Consider the following 16532-nt stretch of genomic DNA (forward strand, 5'->3'; position numbering starts at 1 on the left):
TCGGCAGCAATCTTAAGGTTGTGGCATAAAGCTGTATACATTACATCATTTGTGAAGCATGTTAAGTGTTTTTCCAGATCACCACACTGCTGAAACCTTAATTTATAATTGTTCATCTTTCAGGCTATACGATGTTTTTGGTTTTTTTTTAATAATTTAAGCTGACTTTCCTTTCAAAGCATTGTTGATTACTTCAAACATTATTTGATAGCTAATTCTATACACTAACCACTCTCCAGAAACTTGAGTTCCTCCTGCTGGCTTTGTTCGTAACTATATGTAGGCTTCAGATTTTGGCCTATCTCTGCAATCTAGCCGTTTCTCAAACTATACAACTAATTTGTGGATGGCACTTGCAGCACTTACTTTGAGAGCATTTTGTCGTGCTCACCCATTTAGACCAGGGTCTGGGGCAAAACAGATCCAAGCCGAGAGTTTCCAGCCACTGTCAGTTGAGACTCAGTTGGTGACACACTAGCCTGACCCAATAGGTTAAATTCATGCTGCACTTCAGAGATTAGAGCACAAAAATGTAGGCTGGCATTCCAGGGCTGCAGAGTCAGAAATCCTATCTTTCAGATGAGATTAAACGAAGGCCCAACCTGTCTCTTAACCTTAAAGATTCCATGGTGTTGTAATGAGCAGTGAGTTTTCTCTAGCGCCCTGGTTAATATTTATCTCTTCAGTCAACACCAAAAACAAATCATCTAGTCATTGTCCCATCACTGTTTATGGAATCTTGCTTTGGGGCAATTGACTGTTGCATTTCTTATGTTACAACAGTGACTGCACTTACAAAGTGCTCTCTTTGAAACTTTTTCTATTTATTTGGGAGACGCAGGTGCCACTTACCAGGCCAGCATTTATTGCTTATCCTAAATAGTGTTTGAGAAGGTGATGCTGAGTTATGTTCCTGACCTGTTGCAGTCTGTGATGTAGGCACAAGCACAGGCTTTTAAGAAGGCAGTTCCTAAATTTTGACCTAATCTTTGGTTCTGAGGAGAAGTCGCTGGATCTGAAGCCTTTACTCTGCTTTCTCTCCACCAACGCTGCCGGACCTGTGGCGTTTCTCCAGAACTGTCTATTTTTGTTTGATTTCCAGCATCTGCAGTTAAGTTCCAAGTCAAAATAGTCTGTGGTTTGGAGAGGTTCTTGCAGATGATGTTCCAGTGTATCTGCTGCCCTTGTCGTAGGTAGTAGAAATCACAGGTCTGGAAGGTACTGTTGAAGGAGCCTTTTAATTTCTCTGGTGCGTTTTTGTAGATGGTGCACATTTTCCCTATGCATCAGTGATGGAGGGATTGACTGTTGAAGGTGATGTGAATGGTGTCAGTTGAGTGAATACTTTGGAGTATTCTGGCAATCTAGCCACTTGCGAAGTTATGCAACTAATTTGTGGATCGCAATTGCAGTGCTAATTTTGAGAGGATTGTGCAGTAGTGCTCTCCCATTTTAGGTCAGGGTCTGGGGAAATCATCTGCAGTGCTTTGAGCTGCTTGTGTTATTGAAACTTCACTTATCCAGGCAAGTGGAGTGTATTCCTTCATATTGCTGTCTTGTGCCTTACAGATGGTGGACAGGCTGTGGGGAGTCAGGAAACGAATTGCTCACCACAGAATTCATGGCCTCTGACCTGCTCTTATTATCATGTTATTTATATAGCTGGTCCAATTTAGATTCTGTTCAATGGTAACACCCAAAACCTTGATGATAGACTTAGTACTGCCAATTAATATTGAGAGGAAACAGTTAAAATCTTTAAGTGCAAGGCAGTAACCATTGACAAGTAATATCTGTGTAATGCATCCGTGTAAGCCTGGATGTTTTCTGGTCTTGTATAATAACACAGAACACTTCAGTATTAAGGAGTTGTGCATGGTGCTGAACGTTATGCAGTCATCAGCAAACACCCCCTCTCCTTTGTTTAAGGTGGTTAGTCGTTGAAGTAGCTGAAGATCCTTGGGTGGGGTGGGGGGTGAGTGACTAGCTTGAGGGAGATGATTGACTTCCAACAACCAGAACTATTTTTGTGCTACATAGGACTACAACCAGCAGAGAGTTTACCCTAATTCCCATAGTTTTGCTAGAGCTTGGTGTCTCACCTGAACAGTGCTATGTTGATGTCAATGGCATTTAATCTCACTGCACTCCTGGAGTTCAGCTCTTTTGCCTATATTTGGATCAAGGCTGTAGGGAGGTCAGCAACTGAGTAGCCTTGGTAGCTGGTTATTGTTGCTTGAAGAATGCTTGACTGCACTGATCCTATGTATCGCTTTAACTGAGGAGGCGGCTAATCTGATTTGAGTTGTTCTGCTTTTTGCAAATAGGGTATAGGACAGACAATTTTCCATGTTGCCATGTAGGAGACAATGTTGTACTGCAGCAGCTTGAGTAGAGTCACAACTAGACATGGAGCATAGTTTTCAGTGTAACATCAGGTGGGAAGTATGTAGAGGAACAAGTTGGCAGGGCAATGTGGGAAGGATGTGGAGGAACAAATGAGAAGGGAAATTAAAGTAGAGTAGTTATAGTGGGGGGCTTCTATTACATCTATATAGATTGGGATGGTGGTAGTGTAAGGGTCAGCGAGAGGCAAGTGTTCCTAGACTTTTATTCAGGAGAATTTCCTACAGCAATGTGTGTACTCCATCAAAAAATGATGCACCAATGGACCTGGTTCTTGGAGATTTAGGTGTGCCACGTGAATACAGTGTCAATGGGGTGAAATTGAAGAGACAGTGATTAGTCTATCATCAGCTTTAGGATGATGGTGAGGAATGACTATCCTCATTCCACAGCAAGAAAAATCAATTGTTGGAGAACTAACTACAGTGGTCAAGAATCGAGCTGGGGAGGATAGACAAGATTGGGAACAACTGTAACTGAGCCTTCAAGCAAGAGATGGTTTGGGTACAGTCAAGGTATATTCCCTCAAATGAGAAAGGTAGAATAAACAAATCCAGAGCTTCCTGGATGCCGTAGGCCATATGCCAGTAAAAAAGAAATGTTTCTTATGATCTTATTGGTGTGGCATGATCCCAGATCTCTTAGACGAGAGATAAGGGCGGTGCCACCGTGCCCCAGAACCCTTAGCGGCATTGCAAACTGAGAGGATGTCAGTGTAGGAAGACAGTGCAGAATTTTAAAAAGACTTACCTGCACATTGATACAACGTGTCTAGGTGGCGGAAGAAGCTCAATGGAGACAAATGAGAAGTGATAGGAAGAACATGGACAGACAATATAACAAAGGGGTACAATTCTAAAGAAGTGCCAGAGCAGAGGGGCCTGGAGTGAAAGTGCACACGTCATTTAAAGGTGGCAGGGTAGGTGGAGAGAATAGCTGATAAAGCAAGTTAATTCTGTTCCTGGGCTTCATAAAATGACCTAGAGTGCAAGAGCAGCTAGATTATGATGAACATGTTAGGACCCTTGTTAGAGCTCTGGAGTATTATGTATAGTTCTGGGCACTATGCAATAGGGTGGATATGAGTGCATTGGAGGGTGTGCAGAAGGGATTTACAAATTTTAGGAATTGAGACTGGGTAGAGTAAATAGAGAGAAACTTCCTGCTTTATAAAAGGAGTGAGAATGAGAAGACATAGATTTAATGATTTGCAAAGCAAACAAATGGAAGGTGAGGAGAAACTTTCCCACACGAGTGGTTCAGGTCAGGTCAGGTCAATTGAAGCATTCAAGACTGCGATTTTTTTTTTTTTTTTTTAATTTAAAATCAACATCTAATGCCCAAGAGTATAGGGAAAGGCTGGAGAATGGCTCTTTGCCCTGATGCTCATTTGGACAGCTTGTGCAGATGTAGCGGGCTGAATAATCACATGCCCATCTCTTTCCCTACCGCCCCCAACAAAAAAATGCTGTAGCATTTTGTGTGTGTGTGTGTGTGTGTGTGTGTGTGTGTGTGTGTGGATATTGTTGCTGCTGAGCCAACCTTTGGACCATCTGCTCTGGTGGCAGTGCAGAACATAATCATGGTAGCAGAGTTTCAGACATCAGCAAGAAGATAGGGTCAAGAAAATGACTATGGGTTACTCTTAACTAATTTATGGAATAGCTCATACATATTTTGTTGAAGACTTTGCAAGGTTAACTCAGTGTGCATTTTAAATTCTATGCCTGAGTGATATGTCTTTTTTTTAATTTTTTAAAAAATTTTTTAATAGCAGTTTGACATTGAGAGGCTTGTGAGAACATTTCAGAGTAGTAGTTGAGTACATCTAGAGTCAGAAATGGTTACTGCCTAGAGGATGAATTTGATTTTCAAACACTGGTTTCAGTTTTGGATAAACTTCAATAGGAGGTTTCTACTGAAATAACAACTTGAAAGTTAGCATTTAAAACACTAGGTGATTCCCTTTAGACTGATTTATTATCTTAAAGTGACATGTTGATTTTGATTTCAATCTTAAACCTATTCCAATTTTAAAATGCAGTCCTTTGAAAATAACAGCTTTAAGAGCTGAGTGAACAAAAATATTGTAAAAGTAATGCGACATCAGTTCAGTTAAGCTCATCCTCAAAGGCTTTCAGATCTGGAGCATATCCCCTTGTGGGGAATGGGGAATCCTGATTAATTACTAATAGTGTCAGATTGCCATATGGTGGTTGTCCTGATCCTATTTAAAAAGGTTCACCTTGAGAGTTGTCGCAGATTTATTCTATATGTTGGCAGATTAGTGATGGTCTGTGGTCAAAGTATGAAAATGGATAAAAAAAATTTTAAAAGCTGTTCAAGGTTTTTATATCCTGTCTAATCACACATTCTAGAGCATTTTAGAAGTGCATGTGAAGAATTCTGGCAGGGCTTTGTTTAAACTGATTTATCGGAGCTAGTTGTACTATTCAGTCCTAATGTGCACATTGTTTTTACGCTAGCAGATTTAAAATATTTGATATGATCCCTGAAGAGATTAATTTTTTAATAAAAACAAAATCAATTTCCCAAATGATCAGAAACAACCAGAGGACAGCATTTCTCGAAGATATTTTACTGTAACTAACAAATGGAAATCAACATAGATTGAACATCATTGAGTAGACAACTGGCGCTTGAACTTCAACTAAATGGTAAATTCTTTGCATTTACAAATATGACTGAGATGTCTTATGAAATACCTGTTTATTTAATGTCACACTTCTAGCAAAGAAATAACAGCTCAAGGAACTGTTTCTGGAGAGCAAGAGGAAAATTAGCAGAAATGTAGGGGTAAATAGATAGAAAGAGGTGGAGGCAAACAGGTGACTGTAGAAGTGGAAAGTTCATTGTAGCTATTGATTTGATTCACTTATCACGTACCAAAGTACAGTGAAAATTGTTTTGCATGCAGTATAGGCAGATCATAACATACAAAGATATACAGATCATAGGGTAACTGAACAGAATGAGGCATACAAAGTTATGGCTGCACAGGAGGTTTACATAAGCAAGATCAACATTAGATTTGAAATATGAGAGGTCCATTTAATAGCCTAATAACCGGGAAGAAGCTGTCCTCGAACATGTGGAATGTGTGTTTAAGGTTTTGTATCTTTTGCCTGATGGAAGAGGTTGGAAGAGATTATAACTGGAATGGGAGGGGTCTTTGATAATGTTGGCAACTTTTTGAAGGTAACGAGAAATGTAGATTGAGTCATTGGATGCAAATTTGGCTTGCATGATGGTCTGGGCGATGTTCACAACTTGCTGTAGTTTCTTACAGCCCTGGGCAGAGCAGTTGCCATACCAAGCCGTGATGTATCCAGATAATGCTTTCTATGGTGCATCTGTAAAAGATGGTTGGGGTCTTTATGGACATGCCAAATTTCCTTGCCTTCCTGAGGAGGAAGAAGTGTTGTTGTACCTTCTTGATCATCGCGTCCATGTGGGTGGTCCAGAAACAATTGTTGGTTATTGTCATTTCTAGGAACTTGACACTCTTGAACACCCTCCTCCTTTGCCCCATTGATGTAGATAGGGGCATGTCCTCCTCCTTGCTTCCTGAAGTCAATGATCAGCTCTTTAGTTTTGCTGACATCGTGGGAGAGGTTGTTATCTTTGCACCACAACACCAAGCATTCTCCTTCCTGTATTCTGTCTCGTCATTGTATTGATATCTGGCCTGCAATGGTGGTGTCATCAGCAAACTTGTAGATGGAATTCAGCTGAAATTTGGCTACACAGTCATGAGTGTACAGGGAGTACAGTAGGGGTCTAAGTACACATCCTTGCAGGATGCCAGTGTTAAGGATTGTAGTGGAGGAGGTGCTGTTGTCTATCTTCACTGGTTACTGTCTATGGGTCAAAGTTGAGGATCCAGTTGCAGAGGGCAGAGTAGAGACTAGGTCACTGAGTTTGGAGATTAGTTTGGTTTATTTCATGTGCAAACGGCACCAATCCTGGGCTGACTGGGGTCTTGGGTGTGAGTAGCAGTGGAACAGAGGGGCATTTGCAGTATTGACGTGACACTATTTTGAAAGGGAAGGAAGTGAAACAAAGGTAACTATAGTCCAGTTAGTTTAACATCTATTATTGGGGAAAATGTTAGTCTTCTAAATGAAATAGTGGAGCATTTAGAAATGAATTTTTAGAAAGTGTTTGAGAGAACGCATATTAGGCTATTTAAGATTGAGGGGAGACATTGACCTACTCATATTATTATTGACTGTTAATCCAGACATCCAACTAATGACCTGGGGACCTAGGTTGGAATCCTTCCACAGAAGATGGTAGAATTTGAATTCACAAAAAAATCTGGGATTGACTGTCTAATGATGACCATTTGTCGATTTTTGTCAGAGAAAAACCCAAGTGGTTCATTAAGATCCTCCTTAGGGAGGGAAACTGCCATCCTTACCTGGTCTGACTATGTGACTCTAGATCTACAGCAGTGTAGTAGAGTCTGAACTGCCCTCTGGGCAGTGAGGGATGGGCAATAAATGTTGGCCTAGCCAGTGACACCCTTATCACATGAATGAATTTTAAAAACCCAAAGTGTTGGAGATGGTATATTAGCATGAGTAAAGGATTAGCTATTTGAAGATAAGGGAGGCATTTTCAGAATGCCCGACTATAACTAGTGTGGTGTCACAGGAATCAATGTGGGGGTCACAAATTAATAATGACTTGGATGAGTGAAGTAAATGTACTACAGTGAAGTTTGTGGATGATTCAAAACATGTTGAGGCAAGTGGTGAGGATGGCACAAAGTCTGTGGAGTGCTATAGATTAAGTGAGCAGGCATGGAAATGGAGTATAAATGTAGAGAAATTTTGTCAAACTTGTACAGGGCACTAGTCAAACCATAGCTGCAATGCAGCATACAGATACATTCAGACAGTGAAGGCCATCAATTTAACTTGGACAAAGTAACCATAGTTGCCCAAGCCAAACATAGACACGCACTGGAATTCCTGGAGGCATGATTCTCCACCCATACGTCAATCAACAAACATATAGAATTGGCCCCCATATACAAACCCGTACAGATCAAAACCGGAAATAACAGTACTCACCATAACGAACCAGACAGTATAAGTTCCAAGCAGAGTAGAATAACCTCGCTTCATCAGAGGCTCCACGGATGATGTCACCTAGCATGGTGACAAAACGTCTGAACAAAAACAAGCCAGCTCGGCAAGCAAGTCAACAACCTCATCCACAACCCGAGCTACAGATCTTTGCCAAAACTTTAAACCAATTATTGTTGTGTTCATAAAGATGCATTCCCCATACTTGTGTAGGTGAAATAAATGTCAAAACAAGGAGCCAAATCATTGTTACTTGAATCAGAGTTGAGAAGTTCCCTCCTTGAACATGTATTTTGATCTTTGTTATTGGAAAACTGTACATGAGTTGTATTATTTTGGAAGTGGATGAATTGTTCTAGGCATGTAGTGGAGCACTCTTGGAGTTGTACTACCACCTTCTGAAATAATCTAGAGTCCTAGGCCACAATTTTGGGACAAAAACAGAACCTGCTGGAAAATCTGAGCATGTCTGGCAGGTTAGAGTCATAGACGCAGAACTGAACGGCATGGAAACAGACCCTTCAGTCCAACTTGTCCATATTGACCAGATATCCTAAATTAATCTAGTCTCGTTTGCCAGCATTTGGCCCATATCCCTCTAAACCCTTCCTATTCATATAGCCACCTGGATGCATTTTAAATGTTGTAATTACACCAGCCTCCTCCTCCTTCCTCTGGCAGTTCATTCCATACACGCGCCACCCTCTGCATTGAAAGAGTTATCCTTTGGGTCCCTTTTAAATCTTTCCCCCCTCACCTTAAACCTATGCCTTCTAGTTTTGGACTCCACTACCCTCGGGGAAAAGACATTGACTATTCACCCTATCCATGCCCATTATGATTTTATAAACTTTATAAGGTGATGCTCCAGGGAAAATAGCCCCAGCCTATTCAGCCTCTCCCTATTGCTCAAACCCTCCAACCCTGGCAACATCATTGTAAACCTTTTCTGAACCCTTTCAAGTTTCACAACATCCCTCCTATGGCAGGGGAGACCAGAATTGAACACAGTATTCCAAAAGTGGCCTAGCCAGTGTCCTGTGCAGCCACAAGATGACATCCCAACGCTTATACTCAATGCAGTAACCAATAAAGGCAAATGTACCAAACGCCGTCTTCACTATCCTATCTACCTGTGACTCTACTTTCAAGGAACTATGAACCTCCATTCCAAGGTTTCTTTGTTCAGCAACACTCCCCATGACCTTACCATTTAGTGTATAAGTATCTGTGGAGCGAAATCAAAGTTAACATTTCGGGTCCAGTGACCCTTACTCGAACTTTGAGGAAGAGTCACTGGACCTGAAACGTTAACTCTGATTTCTCTGTACAGATGCTGCCAGACTTGCTGAGCTTTACCAGCAATTTGTTTTTGTTTCTGATTTATAGCATCTGCAGTTCTTTTGGTTCTTCTCCAGTACTTTGAGACTGCTGAGGACCAATTATTCGAATTTGAATTAAATTACTCAATCTGAAATTAAAGCTAGTCTAATGGTGACTCTGAAATCGTTGGTATGAATACAAATCTGATTCACTAATGGCCTGTTTTTGGCGGGGAGCAAATCTGCCATCCCTATTTGGACTGGACTATATGTGACCTCAGGCTCAGACTGTGGTTAATTCTTAATTATACTTCGAAATAACCTAGCAAGCCACGTATATCAAACTGCTGTGAAGTCCAAGAAAAGGAACAAAACCACATGGTTAAACGCTAAGTGAGAACTACAAAGCCAGCTTTGTCAATCTGTAATGTCCTTCCTTACTAATACCTAGGGCTTAATGTGCAAAATTAGCAGAGCTGTACTAGAGACTAGATGAGCACCAATCTGACTTAATGGTTCATAAGGGTATTGTCCCTGATTTTGCCATCACAATTCGAAGGCATGCCCCGTACATCTGGCAGTACAAACCCACCAGAACTGGCTGAACAGTGGTATATGATTTTAATTTAGATTTGATTGTCATATGTACTCCAGTACAGAAGTACAGTGAAAAGTGTATAATGTCACCACACAAGGTGCCATCTGAGGTACCAAGCTACCTAGGTACAAAAAATTAAGTAACAAAGTAGTAAGAGAAACAGTTTAAAAAGTCAAACATTACTTCATAAAATAAGTAGAAAAACAAAGAAATAAGATAATAGTTAACATTAAAGTCTTTCTTCCTTTAAACAGGAAAATAAAGCAAAAGGTTAAAAGTTCAGCAGTCTTAGAGTCCTCTGCGAGTCGCTTGCTCTCTCTCTCTCTCTGGGAGATCTCAGCTGCCTGTTCTCGACGCTGCTGCAGATACCAGGAAGGCACTCTCACTGTTCTCTCTTCCTGTATTGGACTGTAATGCTGTCGCTGCTACCTCTGCAATCTACCTCAGGTGCGTCCCCGGGCCCATTCGCAGGCCAAGCTGAGGCACCGCCAAGAGCTGTTGAGACTGGGCCAATTGACCTCAATCTAGGCCGAGACCCGCCATTAGCCATCGAGAGACCAGGCTGCGTACTGCCAAAATATTAGGCTGTGAACAGCTGAGAACCTGGGCGGAGACCAGGCTGAGAGCCACCATGAGACCAGGCTAAGACGCTTCCACAGAAGGAAATGAGGAATAAACAGATGGAGCCGAGGAGCTTTGGCTGGAGCAACCTACTCCACCGCCATCTTGGACTTTGAGGACAATCAGGATGGGAGTTACCCTGGCAGTCTTCAGCATTGTTTTTGGGCCAATAATGTCTCATATAATCATAAAGTTTCTACACTGGAAGCAGGCCATTTGGCCCACGTATGCACAGACCCTCTGAAGAGTACCCCACCCAGACCTAACTGCTGCTTGCGCCTGGCCTCTGTGCCTCACTCTCTGCTCTAATTGGTTTCTCTTCTCCAGTTTGTGTGTTCTAGGGAGGGGACCATGGCTAGCCACTCCAGGTCCATGGTTGAGCACATAATGAGAAAGACTGTGAAGTTGAATTTTATTTCTTTCTTTTTTTTCTGGATTTATATTCTGTTTTGGTTTTTTTTTAGAATGGTGCCGAAGAGCGGTGACTCTATACAAAACTTTTCACTGTATTTGTAACATACATGTGACAATTTTTTTTAAAAAACTGTTTAGAGAGGCTTTCAGGGTGTTCTTTGTGTTTCCTGTGCCCTCCTAGTGATTACATACCATTATGAAAATTGGAATAGAGCACTTAGTTATGGAATCTTGTGCCAGATCAACGGACAATATGGCCTGTCCATCACAACTGGTTGTGCGTAATCAGTGCCTTGATGCCAGTCTATCTTGCCAGCTAATTTGCAGGATTACAGTGGTGATAACTTCAAGGAATTTTAAGTGTCTGTTCTACATGATCCATGTGTCTGGTGAATACAGGAGTGTGGACCACAGCTGCAGTTTAGACCATGAGATTGGTGCTGGGTTTGAAGTCTCAGACTTCAGACGCCTGAGAAATAATGTTCGAAAGCTGCACTGGTGTGTTGCAGCTGATGTTGGATTTCTTCATTGCTCACGCAGGGAATGGGCTCCCAAGATATGGGAAATGACCGATGTCCACAGGCTTGCTGTGGATTTTGATGGTTGGGGGTGAGGGTCGGGGTTGTGTGGCACAGACAGGCTGGTAGAGAACCTCTTGTTGTCTGGATCTTTAGTTTGAGGTGTATTCTCTCATGCCTTGGTGAATGCATCAACAATTGTTTGTATTTCTGCCTCAGTCTGCAGCTCAGTGATAGAAGTTGGGGCACAAACTGTATTGTGGGTGTTGAGGGATTTCAATGCCCATCACTAATAATTGGTTCTGGTTTGGATGCATCAAAGGTTGAACAATTTTCTACTCGTCCTGTAGGTTAACTCCACTCCATTGGGGATCTTCATGGAGATGGAGTGTTGCAATGAGGAAAATGGAGAAGAGCATTGGTGCAGTAATGCAGCCCTGCTTGACCCCATTTGTACTCATTTAGGTCTATGGTGGGTCCGTTCAGGATCACGGCTTGCATGCCATCATGAAACAAAGAATGGTGACCATTTCTTGGGCAACTAAATTTGAAGCAGATATTCCACAATCCTTCATGGTTGACGGAGTTTGAAAGTCTTTTTTGTGAGATCAAAGTTATGTTGAGAGGTTTGATTTATGGGATATCCTGCTTACGTGCTTCAGGGCATTAATCCCAATCTGTTTCAGGTGGAGCCCATCTCTGTAGTTCAGCTCCTTCCTTCCTTTGGTACAAGATGGTGGAGGTGGCAGGGTAGGAAGTGTTCAGGCTCTCGGGCCTGTCTGCTCCCTCCCAAGTGACTGACTGCGTCCTTCTTTCTCTTTTATTTTCTTTTAACTTTTGAAATGTAGTTTTATTTCCTTCTGTGGCTGCAATGGTGGAGAGAGGTTGCATGGAGCGATTGAGTGGCGGATCCAATCCATTCCACATGGCCATGGCAGTTGCAGCTTGAGCAACAGCTCCAGCATCGAAAGAATAGGGGGTTCATTCTTATCCTTTGGTGTTTCTGCATGCCTGCAATGGTGGCAGAATGAATGATCCCTCGGTCCTCTAGAATTAATGTGGATGTTCCATCAGTCCTCAGAAGTTGAGATGGGTCCCGGTCGTCGAGAGTTGGTACAGTCTCATGGCTGTGGTGGCGGCTGGAGTATCTGCAGCAACGATGTGGTTTTCTGAGTCTGGTCCATGGTGGCAGGGGCTGCTTCAGCATGATCCCTCCTTGTTGTTAGGCCTCAAACAGCTTTGGCCACAGACTGGGGAAGCACCCGTAGCCACTTAAATAAAGAAGTTGTGGATGGAACAAAAAATGAAATTTGTCTCATTTTGTGTGAAATATTTCTTTTCATAATTTATATAATTGGTGCCTGGTTATGTATTTTCGCCAATATAAGTAACAAATTACTATAAATGTAATACCTATATTCTATAACACTATAGGTGGCACATTGCTTGGATGACAGTCTAGAGATCATTACCTTTAAAAGCCCTATGCCTTAGTTTAAACCCTAACTGCCCAAACACTTTGCAAAAAGTTTTGAATTCTATTTATGTGGATTACTACGTGGAGCACAACAATTGCGTTCTTCCCTCCTCCACATTTATCTGCAGTCTTAAAGAAAAACATTGGTACTTCTGGCCATCGCTGTTGAGAACAGTATTTATCTCCTGCTTATACCTGGCAGTAAAGCTAAGTTAGGCACTGTTAGTTGAATGGAAGAGTGGAGGAAATTCTAAAGGGCGCCATATTTTTCCTCTGGAGAAGTTTAAATTCATCCTTTGGGAATTAGAAAATATTTGGAATTTCTTTACTGAGAGTAAATAAAATGTGGAGGATCTATCTGATTTAAATGTGCACTTGCATAAATCACTAAAAGCTAGAGCACAATACAAAACATGTAGAGAAGGCTAATGGAATGTTGACTTCAAGAAAGTTGAATACAATGAGTAATGTTTCAGCTGTATGGAGCCTAGGCCTGCCTTCTCATCTGGGACAAAAACTTTGAGAAAAGTGACACTATCCTTGGAGGGGATACAGCTTAGATTCACTTGATTGATACTAATGTTTGAAAAGTTACATGTTTGAGGATGTCTCAGACCTGAATTTATTCTTTGAGTTTAGAAAGTTGAGCTGTGATATCAGTCTTTTAAGGTGGTCAGGTAGATAAACTATTTCCACTGTTGAAGAAATCCAGACCTGAAGCATAGGTTATCGGGATTGATATCAGAAGCTTGACACCACCCAGGAAAAGCAACTCACTTGCTTGTTCATGGATGCAGTGCAGTTCCACTGATGCTCAAGAGTAGCAACATATACTTTTGACAAAACGTGGTGTGAAAATTTGCCCAAGACTCCATGTATCTGCTGCTCTTGTCCTTCTAGACTGAAGTGGTCATGGTTTTGGAAGCTCCATCACCTGCAAGCAACTCATCAACCTGACTTGGAAATTTTTCACCATTCCTTCACTGTCACAGGATCAAAATCCTGGAATTCCCTCCCTAATGACGGTGGTTTTCCTACTGCAGCTGTTCAAGGAGGCACCACCTCAAGGGCAACTAGGGATGGTCAATGAATCAAAAATAGAAATTGCTAGAAAAGCTCAAGTTCTGAGGAAGGGTCACTCGACCTGAAACATTAACTGATTTCTCTCCATTGTTGGCAGACCTGCTGACCTTATCCAGCAATTTGTTTTTTTCCTTTGCTTAACTTAAAGCATCTGCAGTTCTTTTGGTTTTTATATGGCCAATGAATACTGGCCTAGCCAGTGACTCCTAAGTATGAATTATAAATAAACTTTTTTTTTCATTTGAATAGTGGAATCTAGTATGTTGTCTCTCAAGGACTGTAGAACTAGGTAAGTTTAAATTGCTAAGACTGAGAGCAAAGATAAGTAAATTTGTGTATCGACCACAATCTACCTGAGTGCCGAAAAAGACTTGACGATTGAAGGAGCTATTTCTGTTTCTATCTCCCTATTCTGTCCTGAAATGATCTGACTAAAGTTGCAGCATAACTAACTTGGTTGACTTCTGTGGGCATGGTTTTTTAATGGTTTTACAGACCTTTAAAATTGAGAAGCGGGCAACACTGGCTAGGCCAGCATCTGTTGCCTATCCTTAATTCACCTGGAGCAAGTGGTAATGAGCTGCCTCCTTGAATTGCTGCAGTTCTTCACATATATTGTTAAGAAGGGAGTTCCATGATTTGACTTCAAGACAGTGAAGAAACAGCATTATGTTTTAAAGTCAGGATGGTGAGAGATTCTGAAGAAATTGTGCAATTGGTGTTGCACCCATCTGTGGTTCTCGTGCCTCCGCTGCTTTTGTCCTGCTAGGTGGTAGAACTTGGTGGGTTTGGAAGGTGCTGCTGAGCCTTTGAGTTATTGCAGTGCATTTTCCAGATGGCATGTACTGCTGCCACTGAATTGGTGAAATGAGCAGACATTGAAGTTGGTAGATGGGATGCCAATCAAGATGCTTTGTCCTGGATGGTGTAGACCTACAGCCATCCAGGCAAGTGGAGAGATGCCATCAGATTCCTCACTTCTGCCTTGTGGATGATGGACACGCATTGAGAAGACAAGGCGAGTTACTTGCTGCAGAGCTCTCAACCTCTTATGTGCTCTTGTCGATAACCCTAGGATGTCGATAGTGGGGCTAAAGTGTTAGCAATACCATTTGACCATCGAGGTGTGATGGATAGGTTCTCTTGGTGGTTGTTTGACACTTGTGTGATGTGAATGTTCCATAACACTCAGCTCAACCTGGATGTCGTCCAGGTCTTGCTGCATATAGGCACTAGCTGCCTCAGTATCTGAACTTGAGTGGTGCTTAAAATTGTGCAATTGTCTGAGTATCTTTCCTTCTGACCCCATGATAGAGGAACATGTTATAACTCTGACAAGAGGAGTATGCTGGTAATCAAGCCTCCCTTCTTGAACAGTTCCAAAAGTGTAAGCACCTTAATCATTAAAATAGCCTATTTGTTTCCCTTAATACCTTTTTGAACAAAGGAGACTTTCACCATGTTTCTTAATTAATTCATAATTTTTGTTATAAACAAACCTATTCTACCATTTGTCTAAAGGGTATCAACTAAATTACTGTACTGGATTATACTGTATTCCTTGATCCAAAGCATACCCACATAAAACAACATTGCTCTGAAAAAATGTGGATGAGAGGAAAAAAAGTCCAAGATGTAACAACACCCATGTCATGGAATTCAGAAGCTAGAATAGGTGGACTCCTAGCAGTTTCTTTGGTTCCCTGTTGGCAATATGATTGTGGATTGTTGTGGAATGATGGAAGGTTATTAGTCAAAATTTAAGATTTAGGTGGGCAACAGCTAGGATCTCTGGCCTTACCTTTATCTGGTTTTGCAAATATTTCAGAGAGCTTTTAGCTGATTTTACTTAAGGTTTTTGTCTTACTTATTGAGACAGAGTGCTGTTTTCAGCTCCAGGCTTGTTCAGCAATTTTTCAGCTCTAAATCTCTGAATTGAGAAAGCAGTTTCAATTCAGAGGCCTTGATACTGGTCTGAACGTGCTGAAGTGTTTGGGACTGTTCTTTCTTCCTGCCATTTCAGGTTATATATGCAACAAACAAAGCAAAGTCTGTTTTGACCAACAATGAAGCAATAAAATCCATCTGTATCTGTTCTCAAAAATCTTAATTGGACTCTTTCTCCAAAACATTGCCTGACTTCCTGCTAAACAGCAGATAATCACAGTTCTCTTGACCTTTATTGAAGTTATAAAGCCTCTTCAATCCAAAATAGTCAAAGCAGTTCTGTATTCCATCTTCTCATTGTCCACAAATGTTTCCCAACTTTTGTCATTGATGCAGCTGAAATGTTTTGGGCCTAGGACATTGCTCTGAGGACATGCTGCAGTGATGTCCTGTGGCTGATATGATCAATCTTTTGACAATCTCAACCATCTTCCTTTGGATGAAATCATACCTAGCACAGAGATTTCCACTGATTCCCATTTACTCCAGTTTTACAAAGGTTCTTGATTCCATACCAGGTCAAATGCTGGCTTAATGTCAATGGCAGTTGCACTCTTCTTAAGTCTGGAATTCAGACGTTTTGTCCATGTTTGAACCAAAGCTGCAATGAGATCAGGAACCAACTTTGTCTGCCAAAACCCAAACCAAGCCTCCAATAACTGCTATGTTGCATTATTTTATAGCAACTGACTACTGCAGTTATAGGCCACTGTTTTTTGTGAAAACATTTTCTGAAGCAACATATGCAAGCTACAACTACATTGGAGTGAAAAAATGCTATTCTCATTGATGGTCAGTCATTAACTAGGTAAACATAATACCAAGATCTTTGTTAAAGAAAGCCATCCTTCTGACTCTTTATGGTTCTGAAACTTGGACTATAGGTGCCACCTCAAGACCCTTGACGTACTATCCATGCTGTTTGAGACTGATTCCTTGCGTCACATGGGGGGACAGGTGTATAAATGTCAGCGTCCTTGAAGTAGCTAATGGTACCAGCACTAAGCCCATGATCATCTGAAATCAACT

At 41.4% G+C, this 16532-nt stretch overlaps 1 protein-coding gene across 1 annotated transcript in view; it reads right to left on the reverse strand.

The window, feature by feature from the left end:
• The window catches only part of nlk2 (nemo-like kinase, type 2), a 54267-nt gene extending 52993 nt beyond the window's left edge, over nucleotides 1-1274 (reverse strand). Inside the window, exon 1 of the mRNA XM_048612344.1 lies at nucleotides 919-1274. Coding sequence (XP_048468301.1) covers nucleotides 919-1274 — 356 coding nt within the window. The remainder of the gene's footprint in view (nucleotides 1-918) is intronic.
• Between the last annotated feature and the right edge of the window lie 15258 nt (nucleotides 1275-16532).

Source organism: Rhincodon typus, chromosome 26 (assembly GCF_021869965.1).
Source record: "Rhincodon typus isolate 14 chromosome 26, sRhiTyp1.1, whole genome shotgun sequence".
Lineage (NCBI taxonomy): Eukaryota > Metazoa > Chordata > Chondrichthyes > Orectolobiformes > Rhincodontidae > Rhincodon > Rhincodon typus.